We start from the raw sequence: 19,721 nt of genomic DNA on the forward strand, positions 1-19,721 counted from the left end.
AGTGTTCCCACAATCTCATCCCACTATACTTTGGGGAAAAACCCTTGCTCTTCCTACCCTACTTTCACCATACATAAAGCCATTTAGTTTTGGATCTTGTATAGTTAAACAACCGACAACAATATTATAATTATCTACCACTTCACATATGCTTCAAAGTCAATCAAAACATTCCAGCAATTTCATTCAGACTTCAAAATCCAAAAGTATATTAAAAAGCTACTCTAATTGGATATTAAAAATATATTAAAAATCATAGCTACTCTAATTGGATTAACTTTCATTAATGGGTTATTGCTAGCTTAAGAACTCACCTTAACTTCAATAGACTCTTCAAAGATGAAGGCAAAGCCACCGTACACTCCCACATTCATCTTGTGTTTGTTAATAATAATTCGAAACATGCATCCAACTTTGTCATCAACCCAACTGTTCCATAGATTGATGTAATATCCTATGTTATTACCCAGTCCATCGATAGCATCTGCAAAGTTCAGTTGTGTTTTGGATATATAATTCATGCATTAAAGCAAATTGATTGATTTCGAGAAGTGAAGAAAAAGAGAGATTCGTTCGTCAATTCCATCATAGATTAGAGTACTCACTATTTCAACTATTTAGATTTTTTACCTCGATTGAAATGAATGGCTGGAATTTGTTGCAATGAGAGAACTCAATTTGAAGAGAGAGGGAGAGAGAATGATGGCTCTGTTTAATTTTTGTTGCAAAACTTTTTTTTTTGTACTATTTGCAAAAGAAGGGAAACGTAGGGGTGGATATTGGGAGGGGAGACGTAGAGGTGTATTTATTGCTAATTATTACTAATTAAATATCATTTATGATACATTTATGGTAAGCGTACAATTCAAAATTGCGCGCCACATGAAAAGACTGATTGCTCCTATTCAAAGGTGTTAAGCAACATTTTAATTTAAGGACAATATCAGTACTGAGAATTTACAAAGACATAAAAAGACCAAGTAGTCCTCATTAATAAATATCTAGGTGTTTGATATAATTATTCATCCAGGGGTATTATGCGTAAGAAAAATACCCAGATAAATTTAAGAGGCCACGATCATTATAGGATATACTACTAGTAGAGATATGTCATCTGGTAGTCTTACTGAAGGAGGCAACAATGCATATGGACAATCATAAAAGTTTTTTTTCCCTATTTTTGTAACTTGCACTTGGGTGTTGTGCGTTTGTGTTTCCTACGTAGACAGGCCAGTCTTTTAATCGTATGAGAGGTAAATAATAGGATAGAACACACATTAAATCAATTCGTTGTCGTCATACTTTGATGAAATGTGAAACTCTTTGGAATGTGGTGTCCAATAATCTCATATCTACCCTGTAGAAACATGAATAACTTTGATATGTGTATGTCATACTATGATGCACCATTTCACTAAAACGAGTGAAACTTTAATTTTGGGAAATTGCAATATAATTAATCATTTCGGGGTATGGTCTTGTGGTCCATACGCCAAGTCTTCAACTTAGAATCTACTTCCTGCACTCATTTAGTTCATCCGTTTTCTTTGTCAAGTGAAATTAACAAAATAAAAGACCATAATTAAATTTTACGATGTATAAATTTTTTATAGAATCAACAGTTTTCTAGCTTTACCACCCCCGTTCTTTTATCTAGAGGTTTACCCCCCAAGATCGCACCACATTCAAGTCAACTGTTATCTTTTTGGTCAATGCATGTAAAAAAACTTCATTGCCCTTTGCCCTTTTAATAGTTTTCTAGCTTTACCCCCTCCCCATAACTTAGGCCAATTAGCTTTATCCCCCCAGTTCTTTCATCTAAAGGTTTACCAACCCCATAACTTAGGCCAATTAGCCTTACCCCTCTAGTTTTTTCATCTAGAGGTTTACTATAACACCCCGTTTATTTTCTTTATTTTTTCATATTTATTAGGATTTAAAAAGTAATAATAATATTAAAAAGAAAATAAAAAGATAAAGATAAAATAAGATAAGATAAAAACGTGGGAGAGTTAGAGGGGTTTGGTTACAATCGAACTCTCCCTTTTTGTTGGTATTTTTCTGGTTTTTGAAATACAAGAGAAAAACAGAGAGAAATGTACAAGAAAAAAAGAGAATGAGTGTTTACTGCGGGAGAGTGCTTGAGTGAGAGAGACAGAGATAAAAGTTGGAGGAAGAATGAATAAGCTAAGGAGTATTGGCGCGACGGTTTTTCCAGTTTTCTCTAGTAGATACAATCTCAAGTTTTGTGATATCGGTGAGTAGTCTAAACCTTTTTTTTATATATATTATTGATTTATTAATTGTTTTCTTTAGTGCATTAAATATTTGCCTCTCAAACTTCTAGAGCCAAGTAAATTTGTCTCATGTGTGTGGCTGTTTGCTTGGTCTGTGATGTCTAATTGAGTTCAAGCGGTTAGACAACTTTTGTTCTCAAAATCTTGGAATTTAAAATTTAGAAACAATCTCATTCTTGTTACACAATCTATAAAATAGTTGCAGCTTATGAATCAGAACATAATGAGTTGAAAGGGATATGAAATTAAAGTATTATAGAAAGGAACAAAACACATAATCTAGTCATCCTTTTTCCTAGTGAATCTAGCTTTCACTACAGCAGGAGAAAATCATATTTTCTCAGAAAGAAAATCATATTTTCTTAGAATATGCTATAAGTTCAAATGATTGGAAGCTGAATAGCATTAATTTTTATGCTTCGGTCTTATAAAACAAACAAACGTAGAGTCAAGGTGTAACTCTAAGGTCATTTCAATTTTTGTGTTATGCCTCCCTTATTGTTTTATAATACTTACCTGTGCCCCAAAAAGTGACATGAAGATTTTGTTCAGCAAAACAATGCTACAGAGTATTATTTAAATCATTTGCTTCTTAATGAGATGCAACAAGGTATTACCTGACACAAAGCTCCAGAAATAGACGATGATATGCATCCTTTTTATTACCTTGAATTGTTATGCACGTAGATTAGATAATTGGGTTCTATTGTTTTGAATGAGTTTAGCTACTGGTGCAAGTTATCTTTTTGATATATATGGGTCGATCTAGATGGTACAGTTGGTATTAAACCCTTATACCAATTGACTTGCAGTATTTAAGATATTCGATCTCTTTTAGATGTCAGAAAGTATAAGCTTAGCTCTGGTCTGATTTCGAGCTCAATTTTGGTTTAGTTAAAGTTTGAACTAGTTTTATTTTAAAACACGAAAAAGTAAGGTCTGGAAGTCTGCTTTCCAACCCAATTGACCTCGTTACATTCCGAGGTTTGTCAATATGGTTACGGTGTTCGGAAGTTGGCACGTCAGAATTTTCTGATTTCAGAAATCCAGTCTGTGCCTAGTTTGGAATCGAGTTTTTACATAGTTAGGTTCAGATTCAAACTCTCGCCAAAACATGAAAAAATAAGTTTTATGTGTCTGATTTCTAACCCAATTGGCCTCGTCACATTCCGAGGCCTGTGGTGATAGATATAAGGTCTGGAAGTTTGATTGACATAAAACAGTGCATCAGAAATCAGTTTATGCGCACTGTGTTCAAGTCCAGTTTTAAAATAGTTAGGGTGAGAATTAGAATTTTTATAAAAAAAAAAAAAAAAAAAAAAAAAAAAAAAAAAAGTAAGATTTGGAAGTCTGATTTCTATTCCAATTGTCCTTATCGCATTCCGAGACCCGTGGAATTAATTATGGTGTTTGGAAGTTTGATCGGCGTAAAACAATCGTCGAAATCGGTTTACGCACCTTGTTCGAGCTTAGTTATCGAACATTTAGAATGAGATTAAGTATTTTTGTAAAACATGAGAAAGTAAGTTCTGTGTGTCAGCTTTTCAACACAAAAAGCCTCGATGCGTTTGGATACCTGTGAAAAGAGTTGTGTCATTCAGTAGTCCGTCAGAAATCTAGTTTGCTGAAAATTAAAAATTTTAGCGTTTTTGACCTAAGTTTTCTTCTAGATAGGCTGAGGTTGGGACTTCGAGTTCTACATGAAAAAGTATATTTACATACCTTAGTTTCTAAATATTTAAGTTACATGTCATTTGGATGAATGTAGAAAAAACTATAGCATTGACTATGTGGCTGGTAAGAACTACGAAGGCTTGATTCCAATCTTGAAAGATTTGGATACGTAGGCAGCTTTGAGCAAAAGTTCAGCCACTACACTACACTATATCTATAATATATATATTAGTTTGTGTGATAACTATGTGATTGTGTTAGAAATTACTGTTGTTTTGAGACTACATAAATATATATGTGTGAGATAGAAGTTGTATATGAATATAGACTTTAGTATATGTGGATATGTTTTGGATATTAGTGTGTGTGGACTTGAATTTGGGCTAATTAAATATTTGTTTACGATATTGTGTATATGAATGTAGTTATGTAAATTGTATTTGTTTGATTATAAGTCTGTTTACGTTCAATGATATTTAAGTGCTAATTTGCCTTGACGCGCGAAAAATGACTCTCTGCATGTGTGGTCTGTTTTGACATGAGTAATGCTAGTATAATTATAAGTGATAATAATGTTTTAATGTGTCGCCCACATCTTTAGAACTCTCCACGCCTCAGGATTTGGTAATGAGATGTTATGACTTGTGATGTCATGTGATAGATGGGTATTCATTGAATATGCCATGAATGACCCAATAGTTTGGACTGCCCTAGAGAGGAACTAAGGTATTCGCCTTGCGGGTTGGTCGTATTCCTTGAATGAACGGAAATGTAGGTTTGGGTATTCCTTGAATATGGCGGGAATGACTCAGGGCATTCATTGAATGTGCCATGAATGGCCCGTTAGTGTTATGATGGGTATTCCTTGAATGTGGCGGGAATGACCCAAGGTATTCATTGAATGTGTCATGAATGACCTGAGATTTTATGGCCAAAGAGGCTGTGATTATGTGTATGGAAAACCCAGAGATGGCTGTGATATAGTGATACTCGGTGGGAGAGAGGCACACGTGTATGTGTGATTTGGCAAATGTGTGGAGTGCAAATCATGGAGTAGGAACTAAAGGTTGGGTTGAGTCTGTTTATAAATGAGTCAACAAGATAATTAATAAGCAAAGTGAAATATTGATTTTACGTATGAGTGAGTTATTGCCTATGAATATTTATGTATTATGATGTATATACTTTCTTACAAAGAAATATAGAGGTGGTTTGTGTGAGGTTATGGATGTGAAGTGTGACTAGGAATAATATTATTGAATGCTTGTGATTTTTTCTGTGATTGTGGAATGACTCTAAAATGATATGTTATTATGAAAGCATTAATGACTTGTAATAGTCTGAGATATATAGTTATGTACTTGGAAACTTTATGACATAATGATGTCATGTGAATGACTACCCTTGATATAGGTGGTATGATAAGTAGTATTCCCCGAATATGCGGGACGAACTATGTTGTGTTAATTAGACTTCAATGTCTTAAATGAGGTTTGATTATGAATGGAAATTTGACTGGCTAAGATAAATCTTTTTATAGTGCTGTCTAAATCTGTTTTTACAGGAGGGTAGGATCTATTAATTTTTTATGTAGGGACGTGAATATTCTACCCTGAGACGACGTGCTGGCTTAAAGGTAATGTGTATCAAACCAATATTTAATTAAGTTATCATATGTGTATGTAATAAGTGGTATTTCTATTGTGAGTTATCTTGGAAATGTATATTGGGATTGAAATCTTAGTTGGGAAGAAACTACATGCCGTTTTGGAAAACGGAACTATATTGTCTTTCAAGTTGAAATGGTTGGTAATGTTATATTTATTAATTTGAAAGATTATTATATATATTTTATTGTTGGTCTACTCATACCATCAAATTCAATTTGCTGACCCATGTTTGCTTTGTTTTGCAACGTGGGTGTGTTCTTGGGAGCATAGATGGTGGAATGCAGCGGATGAAGACGCTTGATTGGGATTCACTCTTGGAGTCTTACTGGTATAAGTTTTATGAAGTATAAAGTCTTGATTTGAAACAGATGTAATAGAGTGGTTTAGTAAATTCTTGAATTTGTACATTAAGAGTTGTTCGTTTGGTTTTAATTTGATCTCATATTTTAATATCGTGGTTGTTAATAGGTTATTAGGGTTTTGTTTTATCCTGGATTTTTAGAAGATGGAATATGGTGTGGATAATTTCCTATTTTTAATTTTCTGGAAATTTGGGGTGTGACATTTAACCCCCCCCCCCCCCCCGTAAGAAGAGAACACATCCAAGTCAACTGAGTTTGACCGTGATGTTTTTAGTCATGACAAATGAAAATACTCTAATGCCCTTTTCTAGGTATAATTACATAAATATCCTGTGACTTTGGCAAATACAAAATTGGAATTCAAATCATCTATACACATGTCATGATCTTGTGAACTATATCTGACGGCTACCACCAATCATTATCAAATGACATCCACACCTTTAACATTATGAAATTACATAATTAACCTCACGATTGTTAAAAGCTACATGTATGCTAGGAGAAAACCAACCGTGAAAAGGCAATGAAGTTTTTTTATGTGGTAGTTGTGTATGGCTTGGAGAAGATAATGCTACAGTGATGGTGTATGGTCGTCAGATATAGTTCACAAGATCATGACATGGGTCCTAGATGATTTGAATTCCAATTTTGTCTTCGCCAAAGTCACAGGGTATTTATATAATTATACCTAGAAAAGGGCATTATAGTCTTTTCATTTGTCTTGACCAAAAATATTACGATCAAACTCAATTGACTTGGATGGATGTGTTGTGGTCTTGGGGGGGTAAACCTCTAGATGAAAGAACCTGGGGGTAAAACTAGAAAACTATTGAAAGGGTAAAGGGCAATAAAGTCTTTTTACATGCATTGACCAAAAAGATAACAGTTGACTTGGATGTGGTGTGATCTTGTGGGGGTAAAACTAATTGGCCTAAGTTCTGGGGGGAGGGGGGTAAAGCTAGAAAATTGATATATTCAAATAAGAGTCCTGAGGAGAGATCAATCTCTCGCTCTCGACAAGGAGCGCGCATGATTGTAAACCATTAGATTAGACGCTAATCTCATCAGTAAAAGAAAACAAAATTGTCATTGTATTTGAGTGTGACGTGGCTGATAATGACAAGATAAAGTAAGAAACAAACAATTAAAAAAAGAAAAAAAAAAATACAAACAAAATGACACTTTAGCCCTCGTCTTCGTCCTTTCATTTTCAACCTTCTCTGACTTCATTCTTATTCCCAACCTTTATTCTCGTTAGAATCTGATGTTGAATAGTAAATTGAGACAAAGATTATAAAGACCCATAAATCAATATGCAATGTTGGATAAGCAGCAAAATTATTGCCTTGAACAATAAATACCCCATTTCTCTTCTATATATATTTTCGCCACTATCCCATTTCCAGATGAACAAAGTGGAGACTTGCAAAAGTTAACAAATTTGTTACAACACAAGAACAATGTAAAGATGATTAAAACCGGTTGATGTAAATTGTATGTTGGAAAAGGGCAAATATATATAATTCAAATATTAGACCTAGAGCCAAAAAATTGTTTTTATTAGGCCACTTGATTGACATTTTGACATGTAGAGAATGTGGGACCTACTAGTACAATTGTTAGCAACGCTTTCTTAATTTTTGTGGGCCATTCATTAACATGTGTCTGAATGTGGAGATAATAGGTAGTGGGACCCGATGTAGATTTTATTGTATCGTGTATACACTAACAATTTCCTTTTGTTTACTATAAAAAAAATAACAAAAAATAATAAAGATACAAACCAAAAAACAAATGCGTAGGTGTTTAAGGCTAAGTCCAATGGTTTGGTGCGCCATCCCGCCAAACCACAATAGCATAGTGTATACAGTTAGCGGCTTAGTGTTTCCCAATCCAATGGTTTTTTTTTTTTTGGGACTCTTCAACCGCCATTTCCACAGGCGTGTGGAAAAAAAAAAAAAAAAAGATTTTTTTTTTTTAGGACTCTCAACCGCCAGTGTCAATGGCGGGTAGGATTTTTTTTTTTTTAATAAAAAATAAAATTAAGACTCTCAACCGCCAGTGCCTATGGCGGGTAGGATTTTTTTTTTTTGAGACTCTCCAACCGCCATTCTCACAGGCGTGTGGGGAAAAAAAATTAATTTTTTTTTTTTTTTTTTTTGACTCTCTAGCCGCCATTCCCAAAGGCGTGTGGTTTAGATTTCTTTTACCCGCCACTTTGAGTGGCGTGTAGACTTGACGCTATCCCGTTAAAACTGACGCTATATATAAGTAAATTTATACCGATAGCGTTGGCGGGTTAGCGTTTTGACGCACCATTGGATCAAAATTTCCGTGATATTTGGTGTTTTGCCGCACCATTGGACTTAGCCTAAGAGAATTAGTTTTGTTATTCAGAAGGGGCTTGCAGCACAATTTGTTGTGCTTGACCTCTAAACCATTTGTATGGTTTGTTTTGGAAAACATAAAAAAAAAAAAAAATCTTTTAAAACTATTAGCAAATCAAATTCAATCATTATTTTTTTCAATACTAACAAAAACTAATGAGTTATCATATTTTTCAACATAAGAAAAAAGTTTTGCATACTATTGATATTGATGGAAGATGACACTCCCTCACTCCTTCGCTTCTAATTATGCTTCTAATTATGAATTATATGTTTTTTCTACTTTTAGTTTCGCTTTTAATTTCAACAATTTATTTATGTAATCTTGAATTCAGTCAAGTGTTGTGCATTTAGTCTAGGCCACGATCACTTGTAAATGCATTCAACCAATCAAGTGTTGTACATTCATTCTATGACACACTCATTTGTAGACGCATTTGGTGAAAGACATTTTGTAAAATTAATTTCTTCCAAAACATACGTTAATCTTTATAGAAATACACTATTCCCACTAATCTTTATCATAACACAGATCATGGGAAAGAACACTATCATCGAGTGTGCACTTAGACTAGTACATGCAAAAGAGCCAAATGTCATTCATCAGGATTTCATGTCAATTATATTTTCAAAATCATATGCAAATTATGTTGGCAAACTCGATCTATAAACAATACTCTCGCGTAAAACATTTATATCTTCACGGATATTCTTCAGCTTCTCCCGTTTAATTGCTTTTAACTTTTGAACTTCACTATTTGCTTCAGTTGTTTTGCTCATCGATTTTCTAGTTTTTTTTTTTTTTTTTTTTTTTTTTTTTTTTTTTCATGCATGCCTACCTCAGCCTTATTATGCTCCTCTGCTTTCTTGGAGTAGTGTCTCATAGCATTTCGTATGGTAACACCAATCGCGTTAAACGCATTAATAAGTTCATTGAAATTTGTTTCTAGGAGCTGGCCTTTTATGGTCTCTTCCACTCCTTCGTGTTGAATCATCATTGTAATATAAAACAATGATGATGTTTAACATGAGAAAAATCAATGACATAAGCACTGAAATACCTATGAAAATACGGTTCCAAAGAGGGAGGCATTTCCCTTTAGCAACAAACCAAAGAGCTAAGATTTTGTTGATTAAGTACATAATGGAATAGACAGCATAAATTCTGAAATAACTCGTATATATACCAACAAGATCATAGAATTTCACTCCATATCTATTTTGACTCCAATAATGGAAAATATACCTAGTTCTTTTGGGTTGAAATGGGTATTTGTGCCCTTTGCCGATATTTGGGCATCATGTGGCACAATCCAAATCAAAATATCGTTCATTATATTGTCTTCAGACTTCATCTGATAAAGTGTTCCTTTAGATGGGAAGTATAAGTGAAAAGTAATTGTCTAAAAAAGTGACTGATCATTTTTCTTGTTTTTCAAAAAAATGGTGTGTGTTTGGAGTACATAAAGTAAAAAAAGTTCTTAAATATCAGCAAACATAGGATTGTGATGATGCCCAAATATCGGCAAAGGGCTTAAACACCCACCGAAATTCAAAAATCTTCACTAAAAAAAATCTTCCCATACACAATCTTCAATTTGACTGTAAATTTTGAAAAAAAAAAAAAAAAAAAGATTGGTAGGCTCACCAAGTTAGAATTCCACGTGCCTAGCATGATAGAACAAGAGAAGACGTTTTCGAATAACAAACTTTCCACAACATTTCACAAAATTCCACAATAGCAAAAAAACTGAAAGAGTCAAACATTTGACTTGTGAGCCTCTCTCCACTCTACACGTGTCACCATTCAGTGATCAGATCATCCCCTGAAAAGTAGGCGAGCTTTTTAAGGCAGCACTTTCTCCCAAACCCTTCCTCATTTCTCACAACCAACTCTCCATTCTCTCAAATCCATCTCTCTCGGTAAGCACCTTCTTTCCCCTTCCCTTATTTTTTTTGTGTTTTTTTACTGCAATTATTATTACTGCTAGATAAAATTACTAAAATACCCATCAAAATTGAATTAATTAGGGTTATGATTTGGTATTGTAGAACTAGGGTTTGATAAACAATGACGTCAGCCGAAGCAACACGAGAAGACAATGTTTACTTAGCAAAATTAGCAGAACAAGCAGAACGTTACGAAGAAATGGTAGAATTTATGGAAAATGTAGCAAAGACTGTAAGCATAGAAGAATTAACAGTAGAAGAAAGGAATCTTCTATCTGTTGCATATAAAAATGTGATAGGGGCAAGAAGGGCATCGTGGAGAATTATTTCGTCGATTGAACAGAAAGAAGAGAGTCGCGGTAATGAGGAACATGTTGTTGCTATTAAGGAATATAGGGGGAAGATTGAAGCCGAGTTGAGTAAGATTTGTGATGGGATTTTGGGGTTACTTGATTCGCATCTTGTGCCTTCGGCTACTGCTGCGGAGTCTAAGGTCTTTTATTTGAAGATGAAGGGGGATTATCATAGGTATTTGGCTGAGTTTAAGACGGGTGCCGATAGGAAGGAAGCTGCTGAAAGTACTTTGATGGCTTATAAGGCTGCTCAGGTGATGCTATTAAATTGATCATTTTTGTAATTAATTGTATTTGAGTTATTAATTTGACGGGTTTTTTATTTGTTCTGTTTGTTTTTCGTGTAGGATATTGCTACTACTGAAATGGCTCCAACTCATCCTATTAGGCTTGGACTTGCACTCAACTTTTCGGTGTTCTATTATGAAATTCTGAACTCACCAGATCGCGCTTGCAGTCTGGCAAAGCAGGTTTGTTAGTGTGAATTGATTTGTTTGAAAATCCACTTTTAGGTTATGAGTTATGTTTACTTCGTAATTTGTGTCTGTTTCTGACAATTGGATGAGGTCAACGACTAAAGAACTTTGAGAATTTGGTAATTTATAGTCCATAACACAAGTGGTGTCAGTTTGAAAGTGTGTAAGGGATATATATTAAGTGTCAATAAGGTTGCACTATCACACTTAAGCCTAGGCTCATTGTGCAAATATTGTTTGTAGATCTGGAGGACCGTGTATAGGTGTTTTAGTTGTAAAGTTATATTGTGGTGTTTGGTTTTTTCAAGTTTTACATAGTTTTGTATGATTAGCTGGTTGTTATTTTCTTTCCCTTTTCGTAAAATGTGCTGAGACCAACTTGTTGTTTTCTTTATGAGCGAGAAGTCGACTTGTTTTATGAATCTAAAGTTTTCTTGGCGACTCATTTTTAACTCAATAATCAAATACAAACTTGCACCAAGCTCTTGTATGGGGAATGCGTCCATAAACCAGCACTTACGAAAGATATTTGGCATGTTGATTTCACAAATTCACAATGTGAAGAAATACATAGGCCGTTTAGGAACTATGACAAAAAACAAAGAGCTGAAAGAAACTGATGTTGCTGTATGTATAAAAGGAAGACTAGTGGAAGGGAACAGAGTTTTTGGCAGATTTGGCTTACATATATTGAAATTGTACAAAGTGTAGAAAATGACACTTACCTAAAAGAATGAGTTTTTAATTTCTGATAATTTCTTGAGCTATATTTGAAGCATGCTGCATTGCTGCCTTTAATGAGTTTTTATATTTTTAAAGATAGTTGAGTTTTGTGTTCTTTTAAAAGTAAGTTGTTACCTTTGTGTGCCAAACAACCTCTTGTGCGTACTTTAAATTATGCAGAGGATATTGGTTTTATTAGGCATATTGATCATTTCACCCAATGAGTTATATTTACTTTGGATACGCAGCCTTGTCACTATAGCAGTTTAGCCACCAACAGTGGTCTGCTTTCATTTTTTGTATGGAGAGTAGTAAAGTAAAACATGTTTTAGGTCATATCATTAGAAAGATGAATCTGATCTATAGTCCTTCATAAGTCTTCAACATTGCAAAGTCGGGCTGAACTTCTAGTAGTATTAAGCCATGTTGCTCTAGTTTATAAGAGAACTTATATCTCCCATGTGGGGAAAGTCATGGCTGGGAGTTCTACATCTAGATAAAGTGGTTTACTCTTTATTGTTGAAGTTCAAAACCTGTCTGTAAGGAAAGCTGAGGTGAAACTTATATTTATCAATTGTCTTTAGTAGATTCCAAATGAAACAAATTGTTTGTGATCCTCCATTTAAAATGTATTGTCTTTTTTTTTTAAGTCAATTCGCTTGAGGTTGTAAATATATTAATTTTCTAAGGTCTTTCCTATGACTCCGGTTTGGTAGTCTAATCAATATGTTCTGGAATTTGTTGGCTGACCAACTGAAATAGCTATTTCACAATTTCACTATAAAGTATGGATGAAGAACCATATTTCATTAAAGCTAAACAATTACAATTTGAATTGACATTGTGTTTCATTCTCATGTACGCCCATCTCAAATGGTTTCATTAACTATCGTAGAAAGAAACTTCAATGAGAATTGGCAGGCGTCTACAATGTGTATCTTTCTTTTAAACCCAAAACCTTGTCTTATAGGCTTTTGATGAAGCTATTTCGGAACTGGATACCTTGGGCGAGGAATCATACAAGGACAGTACTTTGATTATGCAGCTTCTACGTGACAACCTGACATTGTGGACATCTGACAATGCGGTCTCTTCTCATTCCCTGTTACTCGTTCTATGTTGATCGTTTACTGTTATTTCATGTATTAATTCCATTGGTTTTTGTGCAGGAGGATGCTGGGGATGAGATTAAGGAAGCTCCAAAACCAGAGTAATTTTATGGCAGTATCAGCTGATAATCTGAAGTGAACTAGTAGCTTCCACATGGCAATATTATTAGATATATGATGCCTTCTGGTTTTGTTGTAGTGTAAAACTGTGATTTGTTCTTGTAGTAGGATTTATGGAATGCTATGGGCCTATGGCATTAGATGGTGAAAACACTTGTATGGATATAATTCTGGCATTTGCTCTACTGCTGAAGTATTTGTCTTGGTTACAGCTTTAAATCGCATCCAGAGCTTTAGTCGACATCTTTTATATGCCTTGTTTACAACTTGCCTGGAATGTATTAGGTAGCTGGTGATGGTGCTGTATTACAGCATGAATGTCATATTTAATGGTGCAACTTGAAGTTGACCTGAGCTGAACTAGGTTTGATTTCTGTATCTATGTCCCAAGCTTGAGCTGGATTAGGAGACAGGCCTAAGTTGACCCAATCTGAACTCAACCTGCAGATGAAAGTTCGCTGACTGACTTATAGTTCAACTCCCTTGTTTGGTTGGAGTTGATCGGATCGGTAGGTTGGAATTGGGATTGCCCAACAATCAACAAAGTTTTCATTACACAAGCATCCATTGTTATCTTGGGTGGGTTGAGGCCCTAATCATTTTTCGTTCTCTTCTGTTCCAACGTGAAAACTGAGAACCAAGAATTGTAATGTTGGAAAGAAATGGGAGTTAACCTAGGGGTGCGTTTGTTTACAGGAATCGGACTTGAGGAGTGGAATTAACTGGAATCCTTGGTGGACCACTCACTTTGGGCCTATTTGGAGACATAGAATCCAATAGAATTGGATTCTAAACGGACTCCAATTTCTTTTATTAAGTCTTTGATAGACCCCTGTTAATCCAAAGGAATCCTAGACTATGGGAATCGGTTTTTTATTTCTAATCCGAAAATGGAGAAATAAACTAAAAATTGGAGTCTGTTAGAGGATTCTATACGGCAACCAAACACATTAATTGAAATAGGAATTGAATTCCGATGATTTCTAAACGTTTGCCAAATGCACATTTTGTAAGTTGGAATCAAATTCTATTCTAATAGATTCCATTCCAATGGTTTCCTACTCCATTCTATTCCTAATTAGTTTCCAGTCTCAGTTGCCAAACACACTCTAGAATTAGCATTTTAGAGGGAAGAAAGTAAAAAGTGCTCACTGTTCTTCTATTTGGGCGGGTTGAGGCCCAACCAGAGCCCAAATTGACGTTATTTGTGGTCAACGGTTAATTACCCAAACGAAACCTTTATAATGTTTGAACGAAAATCTTAATCTTTTTAGCAAGGCAGAAGTAGGAAAGGCCTTAAAAACGCGTTATTACGAAATCATGATCATTCCCGGCTGCTGTTATTCACCTTCCTCTTCATTTAATATTCTGCGTTGTTTTCCCTTTCGTTGTTCACGTCTAGGAGTTTATTCAAAGATGCCTAACTTATTTTCATGTTCACTTTCCACCACACCTTCACCCTCATCCTCACCCACACCCTCCCACTCCCATTGAGTCTAAACCTAAGCCATGGTTGATTGTTGGTCTTGGAAATCCTGGGAAGAAGTTCCAAGGCACCAGGCACAACGTAAGTTGTTCGGTCTATCTTCATTATTATATTCTCTTTCGGGCATTTTTACAAACACGTTGAATAATATTTTGAATATGTAACAATCTCTGTCTTATATTTCGTAATATGGTACACGATTGTGAACTGTTCTTTATGATGATGTAAGTGTATCAGTTTGTCCTACTTAGATGTGCTTTCATCTATCAATGAACTTATTTTCAGGTGGGTTTTGAGATGTTAGATGCTATTGCTGAAGCCGAAGGGATATCAATGAGCAGTGTATCATTTAAAGCCTCATTTGGAAAAGGTTTGCGTAAAACATTTATGACTTCGAATTCATTTATTTTTTCTTGGTGAAATAAGATGCATCTGTTCTGTCTTGTGGCAACCATCTTTGTTATGGCAATCGTCCTTATACGCATCATTTTGTTGTCTTTCTGTATCCTTTGGTACCTCTTTAGATGGAAGTAAAGCGATAACCAATCTAGTTCACATGGCAAACCTTAGTGAGCCCATTGACAAATATAAAAAAAATCACATATATTAATGCGATTTTTTATGCTGTCCAGAAAATAAGCAAGTTAGAAAAATGCTACAGGACCAGAACTTGGAAGTGTTCACCTTCAGTGGTATTTGGCCATGAAAAGAATTAGTTACCATACATATTTTTATTTCCTGAAACATAGATTTTTGCTCCGCATGGTAGGGAACTTCCTTTTGCAATGTTTGAGCAAATCCATAATGTTGACTATTTATATGAAATCATTGCCTTAATATAACTTCCTTCATCTTCTAGTTGATTATTGTATTTCACAGCCTACATCATGTCATATGTAAGTTAATTATAGTTTTTTGCATTATTGTTTACCATCTCGCATTTGAATTGTTATAAAATGAAATCTAAGTCATGCTTTAAGTATAAGCAGATACTTTATAGTTTATGAGAATAAACAATGGGTATAGTAAAAGTAAAACAAAAAGGGAATTCAGAAAGAATATAAGACCAACACACAATAAGGTATTGGACTTTGCATTCTATTACCAAAAGAAACAATTTGTTTCATTCTCCTAAAGGCCACTTGAGATACTCCATTATATTGCTCTTTCCACATTCAAGGTACTCATTTAATTTGCATGTTAGAAACTCATCTCTGGGTTGGCGCTCCCTTTAAATGGCACCTTGAATGGAACACACTGGCTTAAATAACATTTAGCCTCATAATATAAATATATAATGTGTTTTGTGATTCACGCCTACCGACATATGATTGTATTCTAGCGGGGGAAAAAGAAAGAGGTCGTTACTGTATCAGTATACTGACTGTTTTATATATTGTTTCTTGCTGCATCAGTACAATCTACTTTCCTTCCTGTTTAGTTTTTGTGGAAAACATCGGATAGGTCACTAGTTTTTTATTGTTGCAAAACCATGATTGTCCCTCTCTCTCTCTCTCTCTCTCTCTCTCTCTGTATGTGTGTGTGTGTGTGTGTGACTTTACCTGTTTATTTAAGTGTTAATATCGACTGTGTACAACGACAATATATAACTATTCAATCATTCTTGGGGATTACCTTATAGACTGGTACTCTGGTAGTCACTGAATCTTGGATTGCTCTGTTCCTGTGCAGGTTGTATAGGAAATGTTCCAGTTATTCTTGCGAAACCTCAAACTTTCATGAACGTGAGCGGTGAGTCAGTAAGTAAACCTACCTAGAAGAATTTCTAATTTAGTCATTATTTGAAGTTCTTATTTCTTATTTTACTCTGTCCTACTTGTGAAGGTTGGGCCCATTGTTTCATATTACAAGATTCCCTTGAAGCAAGTACTTGTGGTAAGTATGTACTTTCGCTTTTTCTGTATTGTATGATTGTTCTTATGTCTTCCCTCATTGATTCAACTTGTATATTTATCTATCAGATATTTGATGACTTAGATTTGCCATTTGCATCTTTGCGTCTACTGCCAAAAGGTGGACATGGAGGGCATAACGGGTAAATTTTAATTAATATCCTCCTATAAATGTGAAGTTCCTGTCTCGTTGTTTTTCTTTCTTTTTTTTTTCAAGATTATGTTATTGTTTGGTCTATATTTGAACTTGTCTTGGATGCTATATGGTTTGATTATTCATGATAGTCTCCTTAACTAAAATCCGACTAGATGGACTTTTTCTTCCTGCAAGGCCAGCAACTTTTAATGCTCAGTAGGATTAGTAGAATACTATCATACTATGACACTCTAGTAGGATTACTAGAATGTTAGCTTGCTTTGTGCCTTAAACCACAACATTGCTCCGGATCCTTTAATGACACTCTACTATATTTTTGTGATATATATGTTTTCTTTTTCTGTATATCTTTCTGTTAATTAATGTTATCTCCTTAAGTTTAGGATGAGAAGTATCATTCAGCACTTCAAAGACAATCGTGATTTTCCTCGTCTAAGGATAGGTAATGAGGTTTAAGCGCTTAGTTTTTCACTGATGTGTTTCTGTATTAATATCATTACAATGTTACTAACACCATATCATTGGAACTTCTTCAAGGCATTGGAAGACCTCCTGGGAAAATGGATCCGGCCAGCTTTGTTCTAAGATCTTTCAATAAACGAGAACGTGAAGAGGTACGTCGAAGCAGCATACGGATAAATGCAAATTGAAGAGTAATTACAATGGGAAACCAGTTACTCGAGCTGGACATTGAAGAGGATGATGAGGATGGTCATAATTTTGAAATTGGGTTCTCTGCTTGCAATTCATTCCTAACATATTTTTTTATTTACATTTCTGTGTTTCAGTTGGACTTCACCTTGCAAGATGGTGTGGAAGCAGTAAGGACTCTTTTACTCGAGGGATTCAACAAAAGTGCAACATTTGTTAACAGTAAAAAACAATCAAAACAGCTCAGTTAACATTTAATTAAATTGTGTTTGTTAAGTGATCACATCGATCTTCACTCTTCACTCTTCAGCAACCGGCAGTATAGACAGGCGTGCAATTTTTCTTCTTCAATTATATTGGTTCAAGCATCGTTGGAGAATAAGAGGCTAGACTGCAAGAGCATACAAGTATATCCTCCTTTGTAAGTGCACCAGCCCTGTTTCTGTCATTTTGATTGCATCAATTTTTTTGCTATATTACTAGTGAGATCATATTGACCCTTTGGGGATTGAGAAATAAATTATGTCACAGAATACCACATCCTTCACCGAAAATTTCCCAACTTTTCTATCCACAAACACCGTTAAGTATGATTCTTTCTAACTGTATTCTCCATTGCCTATTATGAATGGTCATTGTTTTGAATAAGAAATTAATTGGTTCATAGACCAAGATCACAAATTCTGGTTAACTAGCATTCAAGCTGAGCGGGCGGTTATCTTTGCCTCTTTGGGCAGTAAGCTAATTTTTAACATCTTCAGTTTATTAAAAGTAGAAAAGAGAATAGATTTTGAGTTAGGTTCGATAGAGCTTTTACTTATTTTAATATTTTATATAATGAGCTTTGGAGAAGTGGGGTGAAGAAACTTACAGTAATATAGTGGAAAAGACTGGTTTGAGATCAAATACTTAAAAAGTCGTGAACTAGGATTACTATAGCAAATCTCTGTAATCTCTGGTTTGAGATCAAATAATTTGTTGCTTAATGGTGTGGGGATTGCTAATGCTACCAAGTATACGCACAGCAGGTTTGGAATTCACCTCACTTCGAGGAAAGTCTCGGGTTTGAGTTTTCTTGGACCCCAAATTAGCCGGAAATGCTGGGCATCCCAATAGCTGTGTGGCTTGCCAAGTATCCTGAGTCCAGACTCTAGGCCGGTTTCAGCACCTAGGGTTTATTGTTGCCTAAAAGAAAGAGTAAATATTTCCAATACTGGGTTTCGTGTTGTCTAAACATAAAGAGTTACAGGATTGAGGATTCCAGTCCAATTAGTCATCTGTAAGTTGCATAAGAAGAAAACACACCCGCATTGTTGGTCTAATGAATTTGAGATCCCAAGACAGAGATAATGCCTTTTCGTGATGTTGCGCGTGTAGTGATCAACAATTTTTGATATCTTTCACATGAAATTATGGAAACTTAAGTAGTGATCGAAGACTAATTTTGACTGCTTAAAGACTTTGAAGTTTGAACGCTATGCTTTCAGCCAACTCTTGAATGGAGAGTTTGGGTCCCACTGAGTCATTCATACAACTGTTTGAGTACCTACGCATAATTGGTCATTACTGCTAATGAGCCTACATTTGCATGTTGCGCAAGTCAATCCGTCACAGTTATTGAGGCTACTTTTGGTTTGCCATCACTTGCAAATGAACTGTCTCCCAAAGACACAAACATCAAGAAAGCGACCACAAAAACCAGCCAAACAAATACTTCCCCACCACTGAAGTAGATTCTCTTCTACAAACAGCAGTACCGACAGTACAGTGTACGTTACCTGCATTACCACGCTGATCCAGGCCACGGTTCATCGATGCACTCATCAAACCATGGCCCAAAATATCGCCGAGATATCCGATATTTTGCCGATATATCTCGGTAAATTGGTACACCGATATCGATATTTTTGATATATATTCACCGAATATTGAATCTCTTTTTTTCCGAGATATATCGGAATTTCCGATATGAAAGTTTATATCGCCGATATAATTGATATTTTCGAGATAATTGATATATATCAGTTGATTTTTGACCAATTGTTAATAACTTAATATTGAAATTTCCAAAATATCCGATATATCCGAGATATATCGGCGAGATATCCGATATTTTAGAAACTTTGAACTGGTCACCAAAAAAACCGAGATATTCGATATATATCGGTTTTTGGGTACACCGATATATTAACCGATATCGAAATTTTGGGCCTTGCATCAAACATCACGCCACCACTGATTGATTTGCATATAAAACATTAAAACCAATAAATATTTGTTTAGCGAGACAGGCAGTGAGTGCTTAAACTCTCCGGATACAGGCCGGTTCTAGACTTCTAGTCTCCCAAAGTTCATAGACTCACCTCGTGTTCCTACTTCCTAGTTATTTC

At 35.0% G+C, this 19,721-nt stretch overlaps 2 protein-coding genes across 2 annotated transcripts; both read left to right on the plus strand.

Annotated features, from left to right (window-relative positions):
- The first annotated feature begins 9,886 nt into the window (after nucleotides 1-9,886).
- LOC147479689 (14-3-3-like protein) lies at nucleotides 9,887-13,365 on the plus strand. The gene is made up of 5 exons (XM_086575991.1): nucleotides 9,887-10,316; nucleotides 10,446-10,950; nucleotides 11,044-11,166; nucleotides 12,866-12,982; nucleotides 13,065-13,365. Exons 2-5 carry the CDS (start codon nucleotides 10,465-10,467, stop codon nucleotides 13,107-13,109), a joined length of 771 nt encoding a protein of 256 aa, XP_086432117.1. The 5' UTR covers nucleotides 9,887-10,316; nucleotides 10,446-10,464; the 3' UTR covers nucleotides 13,110-13,365.
- Nucleotides 13,366-14,377: 1,012 nt separating this feature from the next.
- On the plus strand, nucleotides 14,378-17,885 carry LOC147479690 (Peptidyl-tRNA hydrolase family protein). The gene is given in 9 exon segments (XM_086575990.1): nucleotides 14,378-14,611; nucleotides 14,613-14,691; nucleotides 14,896-14,980; nucleotides 16,303-16,370; nucleotides 16,456-16,506; nucleotides 16,593-16,666; nucleotides 17,064-17,122; nucleotides 17,218-17,294; nucleotides 17,469-17,885. Coding segments are annotated over 9 exon segments (774 nt in total). The 5' UTR covers nucleotides 14,378-14,444; the 3' UTR covers nucleotides 17,583-17,885.
- The last annotated feature ends 1,836 nt before the right edge of the window (nucleotides 17,886-19,721 follow it).

This window comes from Coptis chinensis, chromosome 8, assembly GCF_015680905.1.
Source record: "Coptis chinensis isolate HL-2020 chromosome 8, ASM1568090v1, whole genome shotgun sequence".
Classification (NCBI taxonomy): domain Eukaryota; kingdom Viridiplantae; phylum Streptophyta; class Magnoliopsida; order Ranunculales; family Ranunculaceae; genus Coptis; species Coptis chinensis.

Coding starts and splice junctions, on each gene's coding strand:
- LOC147479689 (XM_086575991.1), top strand. CDS start 10,465: ATGACGTCAGCCGAAGCAACACGAGAAGACAATGTTTACTTAGCAAAA. Junction 10,951..11,043: donor TGGCTTATAAGGCTGCTCAG/GTGATGCTATTA, acceptor TTTTTCGTGTAG/GATATTGCTACTACTGAAAT. Junction 11,167..12,865: donor CTTGCAGTCTGGCAAAGCAG/GTTTGTTAGTGT, acceptor CTTGTCTTATAG/GCTTTTGATGAAGCTATTTC.